This window comes from Manis pentadactyla, chromosome 6, assembly GCF_030020395.1.
Source record: "Manis pentadactyla isolate mManPen7 chromosome 6, mManPen7.hap1, whole genome shotgun sequence".
Lineage (NCBI taxonomy): Eukaryota > Metazoa > Chordata > Mammalia > Pholidota > Manidae > Manis > Manis pentadactyla.
Window position 1 is genome coordinate 95,475,882 of NC_080024.1, and position 18,681 is coordinate 95,494,562.

At 42.6% G+C, this 18,681-nt stretch overlaps 1 protein-coding gene across 10 annotated transcripts in view; it reads right to left on the reverse strand.

The window, feature by feature from the left end:
* Positions 1-18,681, reverse strand: part of MAPRE2 (microtubule associated protein RP/EB family member 2) — a 149,576-nt gene that overhangs the window by 92,046 nt on the left and 38,849 nt on the right. Inside the window, exon 1 of one of the 10 annotated variants that reach the window (XM_036885191.2) lies at positions 10,068-10,426. The exons of 8 other annotated variants lie outside the window; for them this stretch is intronic. In XM_036885191.2, the coding sequence (XP_036741086.2) occupies positions 10,068-10,155 (88 nt within the window). In that variant the 5' untranslated portion in view covers positions 10,156-10,426. Of the gene's footprint in view, positions 1-10,067; positions 10,427-18,681 lie in introns of those variants that run through there. One more of the 10 variants, XM_036885127.2, reaches the window with a different exon arrangement.

Consider the following 18,681-nt stretch of genomic DNA (forward strand, 5'->3'; position numbering starts at 1 on the left):
TATTGTCGTTAACAACCATTTGATCAATAAATATGAGAGATGCCCTCACAAAAAAAAAAAAAAAAAAAAAAAAAAGGACAGACTTCCAATGGTAAAATAAATTAGTAACCGGGATGTAATGTAGAGCATAAGGAATATAGTCAAGATATTGTCACAGCCTGGTAGGGTGATAGCTGGAACCTAGAATTATGTATATAAATGTTCTACCACTGTGTTGTACACTTGAAACTCATGTAATGTAATACTGTGTGTCAACTACCCTTCAATAAAAAATAATTATTAAAAAAAAAAAAAAAAAAAAAGAACACAAGAGCCATATCCATTAAAATCTAAGTTAAGATTATATTATAGGATCCAGAAAGTTTTTTTTTTAATTTCTTAATAAGATAAAGCACTTCATTTTTAAAACATGAGCAAAAGATTTAAACAGACACATCACCAAAGAAGATACACAAAAGGCCAGTAAATACATCAAAAGATACCCAACATCATTAATCATCAGGAAAATATAAATTAAAATCTCAGTGAGATATCTTATGGATTGCAAAAACTTTAAAGATTGACAATACCAAGTGTTGTCAAGGATGTGAAATAATGGAATTCTCATATCCTGCTGGCAGGAGTGTAAAATGGTGCAACCACTTTGGACAATTATTTGCAGTTTCTTAAACAATCACTAACTAACTATATGACCCAGGATTTATCCCAGAGAAATGAAAACATACATTCCCACAAAGACTTGTACATGAATCTTCATACAAGTTTTATTATTCATACAAGTTTATTATTCAATAAAGTTGCTAGGGATTGGAAACAACCTAAATGTTCATCAGTTGGTGAATGATAAAATATAGTTTAGCCATACAATGGACTACTATCAGCAATAAAAATCATTATGCTGAGTAAAAAAAGTCAAGTCCGAGGGAACACAATCTGTAGGATTCCATTCAAATGTAATCTGACCTCTGGTGACAGAAAGCACAGCAGCGGTTTCCGGGGTTACCTGAATTGCAAAGGGTACCAGGAATCTCTTGAAAGTGACGGCTTCAACCATGTGTACACTGCTGAAACTCACTGAATCATACACTTTAATTGGATGCAGTCTACTGTATGTAAATTCTTAAATAAAATCCAGAAGGGAGAAAAGACTACAGTATGATTTTTTTGAATTATTTTGCAGATTCAATATGGACTTCTAATGAACATCTGCTATGTGCCAGGGACTGTACCATGTACTGAGACCGCAAAGACCATAGATTATTGTAAAGACAAGGTAAAAGGGCAGACTGAAATTCCAAACAACAATTACAAGCTAATATTTTTAAAGGCATTCACTTCATACCAGTGACTGCTTGGTATACTTCATACTCCATATTTCATTTAAATCCTTATTAAGAACTTTTAAATTGATGCTATTATTTCTATTCACGTATTAGGAAAATGAGGCTGAGAGGCTAAAAAAATATGCCCTAAATTACAGTTAGAAAGGGGTGGAGCTGGAACTGAAAATAAGTCTCATACCAGAGCCTGAGCTTTGCCCACTATACCTCACTGCTTCTCCAAGGAGCAATCCAGGGCTTTGAGAACACCAACTGGTCTTAATGTGGGGTGGGAATGGAAGTGCTGGATGGCGGGGGCCCTCTTCTCAGACCAGACCAAGTTCTGAACTGGGTTAAAGTAGCAGAGAGACACTTATCACACAGGCTGGATGTTCATTGTTACTCGTGCTGATTCCTTAGAGTTGGGGTTACGACAATGCTATCTACCTGTCAGAAATTCCAGGGAGGGAAAAACTGGCTTCCCAAACACCAAACAGGCTTCTTAATTTACTGCACATTGCTAGCCCCACTAAGGGGATTTTGGACAAGACTTACAGGTCCCCATTCCCTCTGCCGTCAGCTCCCTGCCTAGGCCCTGATGGCTCTCATCTCTTCCTCTTTCCCCCTGGAGAATAAATGTTACAGGGCAGACATACTTTGCCCCCAGAAACCCAAAGAGTGGGAGGCAGGAGCAAGGAGAGAGGGGCTGGCACATCCACCCCAAGGAGCCTTCACCTTGCAACCGTGTACTACCCCCGCTTATACTTCCTCCCTTGCCAGCACAGACATTCAGTTCACAAGCTATAAGAGCTTTCTATTTCATGGTTATTGATGGTAAGCAGGTCCTTATGGCTGGGATAATACATTCAAAGTTCTCATTTTGTTTATCCTTAAGTGGTCAGGCTCCATGGGGATTCACTCTGCCTGCAACCAAACTAGTAGGAGCGGAGGCTGGAGCAGGGAGGTATGGTATGGGGAATGCAGATGGCTTGTTTCCTGGCCAGTGACACATTATTACAGGGGTCACACTGAGGCCAGGTACTGCTCAATAACTTCCAGAAGGTGTGAGGTTAGACTAAGAGTTGGGGGAGGCCAGAGGATGCAGCTGAGTGGCTCACAAATGGCAATCACTGTGATCTCACAGTGTTAGTGCCCCACACAGCACCCATGCTGGATAAGGAAGGAAAAGAAACACAAATTCAAAGAAGGTATCTAGGACTCCTCACACAGGACTATTTTGCAGTTAGTGAGATTCATAGAGCATACTAAGCAGGCTGAAACATCACAAAAACAACAGCACAGGAGGCAGCTTCAACGTGTCTGAAAGAAATGAAACAAAGTATGGATTATGGATGCTACGCGTGAAAGCCAAGGGGCAGGCGCTGTAGTAGCACATTTTATTTGTGATTTGTGATGCTGTTTTAATGTAAGAGTGGTATTAGGCAAACCTTAATATCATCCATGTGACTTCAAGGAGTCCGTGAATATTTTCAGATGCCAACATACTTTGGCAAATAAAACTCATCATTAAAATTAAAACTCGCTTAATTTAAAAAATCCATGCTATTAATATGTTAAATGAAACATCACTGATTGATTAGGTAATGAATGCACTTACATAGTTCCAATTTTTTTAAAACATAAAAAAATACACAGGAACTTATCTATCCTGTTCCCACCATTATTATTAGTTTATATCCTTTCAGTTCCTCCATGTACAAATAAATGTGTGCATGTTCTCATTTTCCTCACTTTTTATGTAAAAGTTAGTGTACTGTGTACTGTATTTTAACCTAGTGATGGTCAATACCAATATAAAAATTTGGGGAACACAGAACCCAAGAATGGACAGTTACCAAAGGGAAAGGGACTGGGGAGGATGGGTGGGAAGGGAGGGATAAGTGGGGGGGAAGAAAGGGGGCCTTACGATTAGCATGTAAAATGGGTGGGGGGGGCACAGGGAGGGCTGTACAACACAGAGAAGACAAGTAGTGATTCTACAGCATCTTACTACGCTGATGGACAGTGACTGCAATGGGGTATGTGGGGGGAACTTGGTGATGGGGGGAGTCTAGTAAACATAATGTTCCTCATGTAACTGGAGATTAATGATATCAAAAAAAGAAATTGGGGAAACACAAGGCTGTGTTGAAACTCACACACAGAGGTATCCTGGTAGGACACACTTCAGTTTTGATTACATGCTGCTCCATTTATGAAAGCTTTTGAAAACTGCAGTATAGTGTAGGAATTTTGCCTCTGCCAGGTATTCACACAATATTACAAAAGTACTTCACTGGGGTCAGGTCAGATGAGGGCACCTCTCCATTTCACATTGCCTCCCACCAAGCACTACCTCCCAGCCAGTTGTCCCTGATACTAGAGGCTTTTCAAGGAGAGGCTGTGCATTATTTACTGTGTAGTCCCAGGGCCCAGAGCAAAGAGTTGGTAAATAAATGAACTAAGCTTGATGAGAGAACAGATTCTTAAGTGATGGAGGGAATTTTGGCTTATATCTTAATTAATATAAAAATAGTTGTGTAAAATCCAAGAATGGGAATTTTAAGTTACATTATTAGCAACCTGAAAATAAGTTTTGGCATTCTAAAATGAAAAAAAGGAAGTATGTAGTGGGGGGAGAAGCCCATTTTCGTAGCTTCACTTTTCTCCTGATTTCCTGACCAACAAATGCAAATCTTGCCAGGAATCATGGGCATCTCTTAAATGAAGGGTACCACTGTTCATAATCAGAATAAAACTCTCAACACTCAAAACCTCCCTGAGATGTCGATACCTCTGGCATTTTTTACCTCTCAGGGCTTTGCCTGTAGGCTTGCACTAAATAAAGGGCAAAGAATTAATGCCTTTAAAGCAAAACAAAACAAACACTATTTCTAGGAAAAGATGGGATCACAGAAATCTAAGGAAGAGCACTGTCATTTCAGGCTTATGAAAGAGTAAACACTAGCCATGAACTTCAGGACCAATTCTGTAGACAAAACCCCAAGTTTTACAGCCTTCCACCAAGTACCCTATGTGTGCATAATGTGTGCTTTCCCTCTCAAATCTCCTCCCCTATTCCTCTTCTGTTCCAAATCATGGCCAAAATCTGGTTCTCTTGGAACTCTTAGCCTGCCTGAACCAAATGAGGTCTACAAATACAGAAAGACTGAACCCTAGCCATATTTTCTTTACTACATCAACTACACAAAAGGGCACCATCAGTAAAAGCAGCCACCTAGGTGACCATTCTATATATGTATCACTACTTTTCTGTGCCTATAGAAAAAACAAAATAGTGCTTTAAGTAAGAGAGTTTGTCCTGGTTCAAGTGAGTAAAATTCTAATTAGTCAAGAGAGATTTGACACTAAAACACAGTTTTCTTTTTTTGGGGGGGAACCTACTAAGAAATTATTTCTTGGTGGCCTATAAAACTGTTTAATCTTTACCTAATGATCTACTTTCATCAAAATTATGTATGGGGATGCAATTAACAAACATATTTAGGAGAAATTTCTTTGATTCATGCTATATGGTAAAATTGTTAACTGCAGTTTTTGCCTATGTGAACTATAGGTTTGCATTTTTAAATAATATAAAATATAAATGCCAAGGGTCAAAAACACCAAGATAAAACTGTCAAGAGTTTTTAAATGAACTAAGAAACAAGGTTTATCTGATACCTACAAGATGTGTGGTGGAGTGTCATAAGGGGGGCTGGAATAATGCTTAAGATACTAGCTGATTATGACATATCTGATTTAGTATACAGAGCTGATAAGTGCATGGTAGCCCAGGTCAGGAAGAATGAAACTATTCTGACTTATATATTCTAACATATTTCATTATGGAAAAAGATACTTTTCACAGCCGAAGAATAAATCAATTTTTCCTTAAAAGTGAAACTGATAAAGTTCAAAAGTAAACAAATCCACATAATCCAGGTTAAACTCAGTCCACTCCAGAGCCTTCCATCAGGGAGATTGTCTTCTAGCTGTAAGAGAAATTGGCAGTGGAACCATATGGAGAGTTGTGAGCAGTTTCAGAGTCAAGTCTACATGTCATTTTATGGCAGTAAATGACTTGGGTGGATCCTTCACAAGAAAGTACCAGATACACTGCTTCTGAGTTTCGTAGGATTAAGAAAGGGCAAGCTCCATACACTAGCCACCCTTGAAGGTAGACTGCTAATTATTAAGTGGGCTTTTGCAAGCACAGAAGCCACTGTCTGACCGAAGTGCCAGTTCTGTTATGAGTGAAGCTGCACTGATTACTTCTACTCAGGGAAAGATGAGCTGAGTCAGGAACATCCACCTACACTGTCCTGGTCCCTACATCAGGGCTGAGAAGTCTCTCAGTGTGTGAATTAAGTATTCTCTAGTAATTCTGAATTATGCAGGGTGGGGCAATGGAGGACTCCATTTTCCAAAACTCTCATTTCAAACCAGGAAATCAATTCCAGCATGCACCTCTGTTTTCATTATGAGCTGTTTTTCAATTAATGAGCTTTCAATAGCTTTCCATTTTCAAGTACTGACTACCCTGCCTGCCTTTGAATGTTTCTGCCTTATTTTCCACTACTGTCCAAGAGGCACTTTGTCAGGTCAATGAAAATTCTGATTCTAAAGTCTATACTCTTCTCACCAAAATTTCTGGCGTCCCACAGTGCGGTTTAGCTTCCTACAGCATACTGGCCTTGAGGATATCTTTTTCTACTTTGAGTCACTGTGGGCTCAGGAAATGCAAACCACTTTAGCTATGAAGCCGAGCCTAATACTCAAGAACTAGGTAATCTGTTACAAATTGAGCTACTTCCACATCTGACTTTGACTCAAGGTCCTTGAAGGGCATCTAGCACTGACCTTGGCCAGAGTAGACTCTCAAATATTTGTCAAATTAATTCTCCAAACCAAATGTAGTATTTAGATTAGTCCAAATATTTTCCCCTCCATTAGTCTAAGGGTTTATTCACTGTAGCTTCAAGAGGTCCCTACAAATACAGAAAAGACACTGCTTATGGAACTCAACCTCCTGAGCTCAGAAGAACACCTCAAACCATCGTTCTGCAAAGACAATGCAGGGCAAACACAACCGCTGCTGCCCTGGGCAGAGCCTCTTGCCGAGGATGACACAGGAGAGTATCTGCTTAACACAAGCTTTGACAAAGGACCCTGAAAAGTTAAAAACTGGGCAAGCATCAATCCTTTGATTTTTTTATAAAGAATAGGACAAATACTAAGTACAGAAACCACTATTTTCGAAAATCTCCAATGACAGCAGCAAACCTAGATGATACTAATACATACATAATGGACAAGTGAAGCTAGACTATACAGGTCTCAGCTGCTGTTTTGGGGAGCAGGATCTGAAATCTACATTCTTGTAAAAGTGAACCATGTTACAATAGGTTCTATTAAATGGAATGCACTTTCACAGCTCTTTCTTTACATGCACATGTGCTCTTTATTTTTCTTAACTAGAGTTCATTTTACAAAATTGGCAGAGTTGGATGTCAGAGCCAGTATTTTAGACTTAAGTTTTAGTTTTGCCTTTCTTTACAGTCCATTTCCTGAGGCCAATACTTTTTCTTAAGTATTCAGAGACATATGCTACTGTAGTTGTGCATTCAAGCATCATGTGGAAATAGTCACCTGGACTTACACATTCATTTTTAAAAGACTGGAGTATGGAAACAAAGATGTGGGGGGGGCAGAAGGCCAGGCAATACATCTCATTTCCTACCATCAACTGCATGAAACAGAGCTACAGGGAGGTCTCCCCAGCGAGAGCCAGAGCACTACTCGCTAACTTGCGAATTAGACAGTGTCGCCTCAGATGGCCCACCCCACATTTATTTCTCAAGCAGCTCTTAAAATAGACGGATTTCTAGTGCTCATAAATTCACTGAGGAAGCTGGGGCTGAGGAGACGCGTTCACGCAGTAGTGGACTCAATCTATGGAAACACATCCATCTAGCTTTGCTGAGCCATTTCTGCACTTGCTCTTTTCAACTGAAATTACTAATGGAGGGGTAATTTTCTAAAAGAAACTTGCTCTTCTAATCAAGTACACACAGGTTTCAATAATGATTTACCACCCACTCTAGGCTGTAAAAATGGTCTCTGTTTACACTAAGAGATACTTGGGTTAAGATATCTGGGACGTGAACCATATTTGACCCTTATTTATAAAAAATCTGGTGCAACATTATGACAGTAATGGTTCCTGCTAGGGATGAGAGACCACTGGCCCACCCAGAGTGCTGGAAAACAATGTCTTGTTCTCTAGATGTCCTCTCCTCCTCTCACCTGTGCTCCCAGCCAGGTGAGGGGTGTTCTTGTCCTGAAGTCCCCTTTCAGTAACAACAGCATTCTTCTTATATTTACACAGCTCTTTTAAGAACATTTTTGTTTTAACTGTTTGAAGTTAACCTCACAAAAACTTTGTAAGAATGCAATGAGATACCCGCTTATGTAATGAGCAAATGTAGAAAATAAAGCCAAAGATAAAGGCCCTGCTGGAGGCTCACCTACAAGTCAGTAAAGGGACCAGGAGGACTTCTCTCTGATCAGCCCAGAGAGCTTAGCCAGGCCTTCCACCAGACTCCAACAGAACTCTCAGACACCTCATTTTTCAGGGATATCCTAAACCTATAGCCAGATAAAACTTACCTGGTTAAATCTCTACTCTGGTTTTCAAAGTGCTTTCCAAGTTTCCTCAGCAATTAAATGGCAATATTATTCCAGCCTCAGGATGCCAAAATTATTATGGACCACTTCCTGGATAGAAAAATATGCCACATTTTTCCTTCCCCTACACCCCTCCAAAAAATTAAGTGGTAGTTATACTACGTTGGTCATTCACTTTGGAAGAAAAGCAGACCCAGAGAAACATCAAGTGTTTCTACCTCCATGTGCACTTCTGTGTGATACAACACAAGTGCAACTCTGGAGGCTTCCTTCTTCATTTAACCTCTGACATCTCTCACTGCAGTGTCTAGTATCCTATTAGATGAAATATGTATGCAATGGTGTTCTTAGTGACTCAAGAATTTGTTCAGTCAGATCTTCATTCAAATTCAGGTTTTTCATGTAATTTCAGGTACCACTATAGAGAACTGAAAGCAAACTGGAAATAATTCAGGAAATGGAAACAATAACTTGTACTGAATTAAAAAGGTAAATACAATTTTACTTTGAAGCAATAATTTATCATCAAGAAGTATTATTTTAACCTTTCTAACAAGTGATTTTCCATTGGCATTTCAACTTAGTTCATGTGACTAATAAAACCCAAGTAAGGCAACTTCCTTCAGCCCATGTGGTAAAATTCGAAGGCCATCTGAAAAGCAACGGCTGTCTACAGAGCAGAGATCATATGATTTAAGAAATGAGGGTTTCAAAATGTATTACTATCAACACTTTAAGTGATGTTTAAAACCAATTCAGGGATTTGTTTTTATTTTTAAATTCTACTTAGGATTTTGAATGTTCACAGAGAAAGGTGGAAGAGTTAGGGAGGGAAGGGACTCAATTTACCAATCACAGAGGTCTCAGAAGCTGTGGGCCATTTTGGCTCGTATGAAAATAAGCACTCAGCGTCTGTACAGATGCCATGGGTGGAAGAGTTAGGGAGGGAAGGGACTCAATTTACCAATCACAGAGGTCTCAGAAGCTGTGGGCCATTTTGGCTCGTATGAAAATAAGCACTCAGCGTCTGTACAGATGCCATGTCAACACATAGCTGAAACTAGAGGGCATGAGATTTTGGTGACCTCATGGGCACAGCCGAAATTAACGCCAAGCATTTATATAAATACATAAATTCAGGTGTTTATATAACTGCTGGACATGACCGCGAAGGTCGCTTCTAGTCTTTCTTGCAGTCAGCAAATAGTGTTTCTTCGATCAGGAGAGGAGGTGGGGTGTGGGGCCCTACCTTATAAAGATGCTGCATTTACAGGCACAGACTATTCTGCCCACGCCACCATCTGCATGTTCAGTGGAGGGCACCAGACAAGACTTATTTCCTGTTGCTCAGGAGCTGGGAGGGTGCACCCTGGGATGTGTGCTCGGCCTCAGCGCACCAGCATTGTCAGTCCTCAAGGTAACGTTTAAAAATAACCACGGCGCTGCGGCGGCACTCCCGCGGCCCTGGGTCGACGCTCAGCCCCCTTCCAGCACGGCCCTGGGCTGCAGCGGACGGCCGCGGTCTCCAGTACGCTGTCATCCTCACCGCACAACGAGGACAGTTTTAATGAGCTTATCTACCGGGACGAACTGCAAGAGACGCTAATGTCAAAGCAGGCCGACCGCGCAGGCCGACTCAGTCATCCGGCGCTCGGGCCACACTACGGCCCCCACGCCCAGCACGACCTTCCCGCGGTGGGCGCCGAGGGCGAGTCCCGGGGGTCCAGCCCCGAGAAGGGGCTGTGCGGCGCCGCGGTCCGCGCCCCGAGGCAGGCCCGCCGCACGTTCCGGGGCGCCCGGCCTGCGCTCCGCCCCCCGCAGCCGCCGGCCTCGGGCACCACCGACCGCGGCCCCGCGCCCCGCAGCTGCTGCCCCCGGGCGGGAGCCGCGCGGAGCGGAGACGCAGGGAGGCCCGCAGGCAGCAGCCCCGCGCACAGTGTTCCCGCCCGCGGGCGCCAAGCCTCGGTGCGAGCCGCACGCGCGCTCAGGGACAGCGGTCGGCCCGCCGGGGCCGCCGGTACATCCGGGCCCCGCCCGCGCCCGCCGAGGCCCCGTTACCTGTAGGAGCGCTCCCCGCGCACCGTGTGCTTCCGGAAGGGGATGATGGTCCCGTTGTCCTGGATGATGTCGTTGTTGTTCTCGCCATTTGGGGACAGCGTTTGGGTCGGACCGGGCATTGGCGCACTCGCGAGGCCGGGAACAGACCGCGGTGGGCTGGCTGGGGAGGAAGGGCTGCGCCTCGCCGTCCCGCTCGCCCGCTCCTCGCACCGACCGAGCCTCAGCCCGCTCCTCACACGCCTGCTCCTCGCACAGACCGAGCCTACCGCCCGCGCGCTCCTCACACAGACTGAGCCAGCCGCCCGCGCGCGCGCTCCCAGCGCCCCACCCGCTCCTCAGACCGAGGCAGCTGCCCGCGCGCGCGCGCCCGGCGCCCCGCGCGCTCCCCACAGACCGAGGCTGCCGCCCGCCCGCGCGTTCTCGGCGGCCCGCTCCCCGGCCGCTGACGTCGCAGCGCCGGTAGCGGGCCCTGGTCACGTGGCCGGCCCGTCGCCACGGCAACCCGCTGACTCGGCACCTTGGTCCTCGGCGCTGCGGCGGCCGCGGGCCGGCTGGCGGGCCGACCTCTGCGCGCAAAACCGGCTGCCCCGGGCCCCTCGCAGACTGGCGGGCTCTGAAACCAGCCCTTCCTCTAGCCGTTTCCTTTCCGACCCGCGCCCCAACTGCAGCTGTGCACACAAAAGAACCTTCACGCCGGGGTAGAGGATGCTTTAACTCCTTCCATACCCAGTTTTTACTGCATTAAATTGAACTCGGTCTGGTCTCTGAAAAAAAAAAGACCTGCTGGCTCGCGTTTAGAAAGTGTGTTAGACTAAGGGGTTAAATTGCCAGCTTCCTCCCCCGTTCTCCAAAAAGCAGCAGCCTCGTCCCCAAAAGAAGCCCATAACCTGAAAACAAGAGGAAGCTGTACTCCCCTCTAATCAAGGTAGCCTCTATTAATGTGAAGATTAAAGGCTGCAAATTAGGAGATTTTGTGCCCAAGAGAGTCCCCGAAGAGTTTTGTTTTTTTTTAAGATAGCCACCATTTTAGAATATCATGGTTACGCAGGATCTCCCAATTCAAATTCTTATACCGATTCTTGATACAATTAACTCCTTGTCATTTAATTTTCATTTAAATTAAGTGAACACCAATTTAGCTCTCAACATTCAAGCTGTGATGCAGTTTTCAAGTGCACTGGCAATGAAACAGGTACTACTTTTATCCCCATTTTAAAGATTAGATTAATTTGCTCAAGGTCACAGCTAGGAAGAGGTGAAGGGAAACCTCAATATGATACGCATTCATCAATACGACTGGATAGTGTGATCTATAACGTGAGTCCATAAAAATACATCAAGAACCAAACACACTAGGAACGTACACTCAACACGCCCACTGTGAGGAGACAGCTGTGAGTAGTCGAAGTGTTAGTTCTGTGCAGTCTGTGGGTTAGATTATAACTTCTGCACAGACCTCAGGCGTGTGCAGTGTTTTCCTCCAGAGAGAAGAGCTTTGAAGGGTTCTCTGCTTCTCGAGAGTGGCCTCTGACCTTTTGTGGGGTGGGAAGGGAAAAATAATTGGGATGTAATACACGGCATAAAGTACTAGGCTATATGGCTCATGCCTTCACATCATTATATGGCTTATCAGCTTTATCATTTTGTGATACAGATACTAAAAACAAGTAAAAACTTCATCATTCTTGACAGTTCTCCAGCATATGTCCCCAGCAATAAGTTATTTCAGGCATCAAGATTCTAGAATTAGAATCAAATGGTTGAATCTAGAATCTACAATCAAGCCTCACCCTGCACAGCAAGCTAAAAGGGCCTGAGACTGTAATCATTTCTACAAAGATCCAGGCTTCCTCTTACTATTTTTGTCACTGGACCTACTGTTGTCAATTTCCTTACTAATTGGTTCCTTTTCACAAAAGCTTCCCCTTTCTTTGGGGACAGTCTAAAGCTGAAAGGCAGTCTATAAATTAAATATTTAATGTTTTCAGAGTATGCCGTCTCATTTGGGTTTCTTCAGTACAGCTTACTTTTTCCATGATCCTATATCTAACTAATATTTTACACATAACTTGGTGTTATCATGGGAACTAAATCTGTCAGAATTTGAATGTATAGCTCAGTGATTATACCAACTAGTTTTGTGGAGAGAATACTCCCACTTAAGAGTATTCTATGCTGCTCATGAAGTGGAGAACTATGGCCAAAAATGTGGGTTGATGCGCTAAAAAAGAAGGGGGAGCAGCGAGTCAGGTGAAGGAGATGTCTGAGAGCCCTTGTAAATCTTCCTCTACAACTGCTGTGCACCATGTTACTATAAAGGGGCCCAGGGAGTTCCAGAGACCTGTGATTACCCTCTGAGATGCAAGGTAACAGGGGTAATAATTTGAAAATATTAAACAGATCTGTTTTCATTCATCTTCCCATAAATCAGGTTACCTGGCAGGCATTCTCCTGTTTAACCCTACAGAGAAGGGGAGGGCAAATTCCACTTGGAGAAAGAGGATGCTAGGATATGGTGACAGTGCAGAAAAGGCAGGAAGAGGGAGGGGAGAGTCCACTCTTTCCAACCCCAGCTGAGTGTAGGAAGTAGTGGGTGAAAGTAGGAGAACACACTATCTTCCATCTCCATGTTCCTAAAGGGAGACATTAGAGGTTTTCAGCTCTGTTCTCAGCCCATGGGACCGTCTTCTGCTTCATTGCCCACTTGAGACTCTGGGAAAAGACTGACTCAGAGAGTGTCTTCCCACCACACCCCTCCCCAAACAAGGTGCAGCCCCATCACAGTAAATGCTGACGTCAGGGATTTGGTACGGTACAGGGGCCAGGGCAAGGGAAGGACATCTACAAGGCTGAATAGGGAATACATAGGTGTTTGAACTTACGTGTTTGACTTCCAGATATGTAGGCTTTAGAGGAAATTACCTCACAGGTGATAACCGATGCTGTGGGTGTTGATGCCCTCACTCTGGGAGAAAGAGAAGGCCTGACATGTGAGTCAAAAGCTGAGGGATAAAAGGGGCACCTGCAGAGAGACTGCAAAGAGCTTTGCCTGCTAGGGCAAATCACAAGAAGGGATAGGGGAAAAGCAGGTGTCAGAGAGAAAGAAGTTTCTAGGGCCAAGAGTCACAGCAAGGTTGATTCAGATAAGGCAGAGAAGTGTTGTAGATTTTATAAAGTGCTCTCAAAGATATTTTTAAGAGGTTGGATTTCAGATCAGACCTACCAGTGATTATGGAAGAAAATAAAGAAATCTTGAAGAAGTAGGAAAAGCTGAAATTTTTTACAAAGTCACTAATATTCTGGCCCAACAAAGAGTTTGAAGGGAAGAGGAGATAATAAAGCAAGGGTGATACATATAGTGTCAGCAACTAACTAGCACCAACCGTATTTGCACTAAAAAGCTCCGAGCAATACTGAGGGGCAAGAATGTTAAAGAGCACCTGTTAGGCACCAACTACTGGATGCTAAGCTGGTGCTCCATTTCAGTGTGGTCAAGACACCTCCCCGCAGAAAACAAAGATCAAACAAATGTTTAAAATTCAAGCCTGGAGAGTAGGATTACTAAGCAGACCCAGAAAGCGCAGAGCCACCTTCACGAGAGCAACAAGCAAAAAAAAGCCGTGCAGTCCCAGCTTCAGGCCCAATCAAGGACGAACTGGCACCAACCCAGATTTTAATTCCCAGAGTTCCTTGGTTATAACACAATCCCATTTCTCTGGAGGCTTAGGCCAGCATACACTGATAATTGCATATGGGCAGAAATCATCTCTCTACTTCTCCAACATGTGTGGTTCATCGAGAACAGGGATTTTGCACTGCCTTGGATTTGAGAAACCCAGAATACAACAGCAGAGAAGATATGAAATCATTAGCCAGGAAGGAATGTTAATCTTGATTCCATTCCAGAAGCACCTACTCATGAGTGCCTTTTCCAAGTTAACACATGCCTACTGAAGCTGATAATCGCTGCTGTCAGAGGCATTCACAGCTGTCATACCACCTTAGATGGGGGCTTTCTGAGATTGTTATCCCCTCTGAATGCAGACTGAACATTCTGCTCAGCAGCCAGTGCTTCCTGGGGACAGGCAATGTCTCCCATGTATATGTCCTGGGACATCTTCCAGTAGAGAATGGTGGGGCAGGTTATCAATCAATGGCTTAAACTACGCTCCACACCCAAAATGATAGCAGTGGAAAAATGCACGGTTGGCCAGCCAGCACCGGCCTGAAATCACATCAGTGGCATAGGAATGTATTTGAGAGCATTTCTTGTTTGCTACTACTTTAACCTCAAGGCATAGAAGATTGTGTTCTTCCTTTAGAGTTGATGAGAATTTTATGGTATGTTTGTGCCTCCTGACTTTTAGTAATAGCATTCTATTTAAGAAAAACTGCTGAATGTTTCCCCCTTGATAAAGAATGCCCTCTTCCAAGCTGACCTAAACAGGTGTGCTCCTTCAGGATGAACGTTAGCAATTATTTATCCTTGCAGGGTATTAATCAGCCACATTTATAGCTATGCTCATATGTTCATAAGACAGAATTTTGCAAGCCTCCCATTTGCTAGTAAAATAGCAAGATTTCCTTAATGTCAAAACACAGAACATGCCATTACATAACACAAATTACAACACAGAAATCTTATTTTCCGATTTACTTTTTAAAAATTTTTCTCAAGGTTGACTGGTTTTGTGGAATAACTCACAGAACAGGATGAGCATGCAACTTTAAAACGTTTCTGTAATCATTCAATCAAATATGCAGTGTGGGGTTTCAATCTATTAAATAAAAATGTGCTTTTGAATTATACCATCTGGTTAAATTTAAGAGCTTTAAATATGTTTTCCATAAAAATAAAATGTGATGAATGTTATAACTGAAGAATGTATTAAGTATCACAGGATAATGGAAGAGAAAGAAACCATGCCTGGGAAAAAATGAAAATCTTCACCCAGGCAGTAATATTTGTAAAGGATTCAATCATTCATTCAACAAATATTTACTGAGAACCTACTATGTGCTAGGAACAATTCTAGCCTTTGGAGATACAGAAATTAATAAAATAGACGAAATTACCTGCCCTTGTGGAACTTACACTTGCATGTGTTAAGGACACATGTAGAGGGCCCAGATCATACAGGGCTTTGTAAAGACTTGGGCTTAAAACCAAAGTTAGAAACCATTAATTTGTAGCAGCATCAGCCATGTTTGCACAGATGTGGACTCCTAACAAGTGACAACAACAATGGAGGCACCTATTTATCAAGCACTTTTTATAGGCCAAGTTTTATGCTTTCTTCGAGTAGGTATTTTAATCCTCACAGAGATTTATGAGGAAGGGGTGATTTTAAATCCCATTTGTCAGAGGAGATAACTATTAAATAACTAGTTAGCCTGATCACCAGCAAAGAAGTGGCAAAGCTGGGCATGAGCACACTGGCCAGGCATCAAAGCCCTCATTCTTATTCACTAACAGACTGCTGTCCACTAGGGTCTGATAAATTTAACCTGGGCTTAAGAATGCAGAACCTAGGGCTGGGCAGTAGCAGGGGGGAGACAACAGAAGGACAGAAGCCAGAGAATGTAGACTGATACCCTGCAGACAATCCAGTCTAGGGAGCAAGGGGATAAAGCCAGGAAAATGCTGGAGGCAGAGAGAACGTGGAGGGGACGGGAAGCGGTACAGGGGAGCATATTCATGGGAGTAAGTGATTAGAAGTGGGAGGATTAGAGTTGTAAATTACGACTAAGGAAAAGGGAGGCAGAGGGAGGAAAAGATACCAGGACTTGGGGTTAACAATGCATTTGATTGATAGAGAAAAATAATTTTCTTACTCTTATTTATAGTGATTAACTATTTTCTAAGTAAGCCTCAACTATAATATCCATTTCTTTAATATCTTCTGGAGGGGAGAGGCAACCACAGGCAATTTTTTGGTATTTGTTTTCAAAGATAAAATCTGCTATCTTTTTCACTATGCCAAGACTTATAATTCAGCCATCCAGCTATAGACGTGCCTATTTGAATGCTCTCACTAAAATGTGTCTATGCTCAAATTCATGAAATTCCTTTATTTCCTTCCTATATTGGCATGTTTAAATAAAATGAATCCTGTTGATCTGACAGGGCAGCACAACTAAAAAGGGATAAAAATCATCTTGTCTCATTTGGGTGGCAAGAGAGATGAAGAGACTCTAGGTACCATAAGCAAATAATCTTCCAGAAGGCTCAGCAGCTTTCAAGATATGGTTTCTCTAGGGCTCCCAAAAGTCAACTAACCCATTTGGGCTTTATTTCTGATTTTGATAATAAAAAGTTCAAACTGACCAAAGCGATTCATTACTATAAATATGAAGCCGGGAGGCGGGGCTGGGGCTGGGAGACAAGAGACAGTAGTTCCAACAGGTACCGTGGCAGCTGGAGTTTCAGAGCCACTCAGAACTCAGGCACCAACGGCGACCAGAGAGACACTGCGGTGGGTCACCTTCTCTGTCCAGCCTGGTGTGCACAGCCATCGAGCTATGGCTCACAGTGCCCCTCAGCAGGACATCAAGGGAACGTGAGGCTGGCAGCTGGGAAGCAGCATATGAGTAATGGGAGAGAAATTCTTCAATTTATGACCTCATCCAAATAACTTTTAAAAAGAAAATTAAAGAAGCTTGCTTCAGTTAAAAAAAAAGAATTCAACTGGAAATCATGAGGTTAAGACTAAGTTTCCTTCAGAAATATTTTAGAGCTTATATTTTGTTTAATCAAGAGATAATAATGCCAAGTATCTTCATGTTCTCACCTCATAGGGCATCGACAGCACATGCACATGAGGCGTCTGCCTACAGTGTATAGCACCCAAAAATAAGGGTCACCTTCAAGTTGCTTCCGTTTAACTTCTCTATAAAGGAATCAGACCCCAAGGAAATCCAAAGGCATTCTAGTCTTAACCACATATAGGGAGCCACAATGAGTTAACAGTCAGCTGACAGAGGCAGAATCAATTCTCAGGATTAACTCCCCTATACAGCCTGCCTTTAATACTCTCTCCCCAGTCCCTTCAACTCCAGTCTCTTCAGGGAGGAGTCCATCAGCCTTCGAGGATAAAATGGGATCATTCTAAATAAGAAGTACAAAGAGCAGGTCTAGTGAATTTTTGTTATATTTGTTTTCCTCTCCTTCCTCTGGGAACTATTCCTTCAAACTTTGTGATTCTAGTAGAGCTTGCCGATTGTAAGCGTCCATCCTTTTGGCCCTAAGGATTGGTTCAGTTAGGCCTGTGACCCAACCCAGGCCATTTAGGCTGTTTCTCTAGGATTAAAAAAAAATTGGAGCTGCAAGGTTTGGGGCTAAGGGTGGGAAGAGGGTATCCTCCTTACTGAAGATAGCACCTTAAAGTTAAGAAAATCTAATATAAATTGTTAGGCAAGAAAAATTAAAGGCACCCAAACTAGAAAGGAAGAAGTAAAACTGTCCCTATCTGCAGACGATATGTCATTACACACAGAAAAACTCAAGACTCCACCAAAAGATTGTTAGACCTAATAAACAAATTCAGTAGTATTGTAGGATACAAAAATCAACCTTTTGCATTTCCATACACTAACAACAAATGATCAGAGAAATTAAGAAAACAATCTCATTTACAAATGCATCAGAAAGAATAAAATACCTAGCAATAAATTTAACCAAGGATCTGAAATATCTGTACACTGAAAACTGCAAGACATCAATTTAAAAAACTGAAGACACAAATAAATGGAAAGATATTCTTTGTTCATAGGTTGAAAAGAATATTCTTAAAATGTCTGTACTTCCCAAAGCCATCTACAGATAAGGTGAAATCCCTATCAAAACTCCAACACTCACAGAACTAGAATAATCCTAACACTTGTATGCAACCACAAAAGATTCTGAATAGCCAAGGCAATCTTGAGAAAGAAAAACAAAGCTGGAGGCATCAGACATCCTCATTTCAAACTATATTACAAAGCTATAATGATTAAAACACTATGGCACTGGCACAAAACCAGACACACAGTTCAATGGGACAGAATAGAGAGCCCAGAAATAAACCCATGCACATAGGGTCAATTAATTTATGACAAAGGAGGCAAGAATGTACAATGGAGAAAGGAGGGTCTCTTCGATAAATGGCACTGAGAAAACTGGACAGCTACATGCAAAAGAATGAAATTGGATTCTTACCTTACACCACACACAAAAGTAAACAAAATGGATTACAGACCTGTGTGAGACCTGAAACCAAACACTCCTAGGAGAAAACATAGGCAGTAAGCTCCTTGATCAGTCTTGGGAGGTTATTTTTTTGGGTTTTACACCAAAAGCAAAGGCAACAAAGGCAAAAATAAACAAGGGGGATGACTAAAAGCTCCTGCACAGCAAAGCAAATCATCAACAAAATGAAAACGCAACCTACAGAATAGGGAAAAATATTTTCAAATCAGTTACCAGATAGAAAGCTAATATCCAAGATATATAAATAAGTCATACAACTCAATAGAAAGAAAACAATCTGATTAAAAAATAGACAGAAGCTCTGAATAGACATTTTTCCAAAGATGACATATAAATGGCCAGCAGGTACATATAAAGATATTTGAC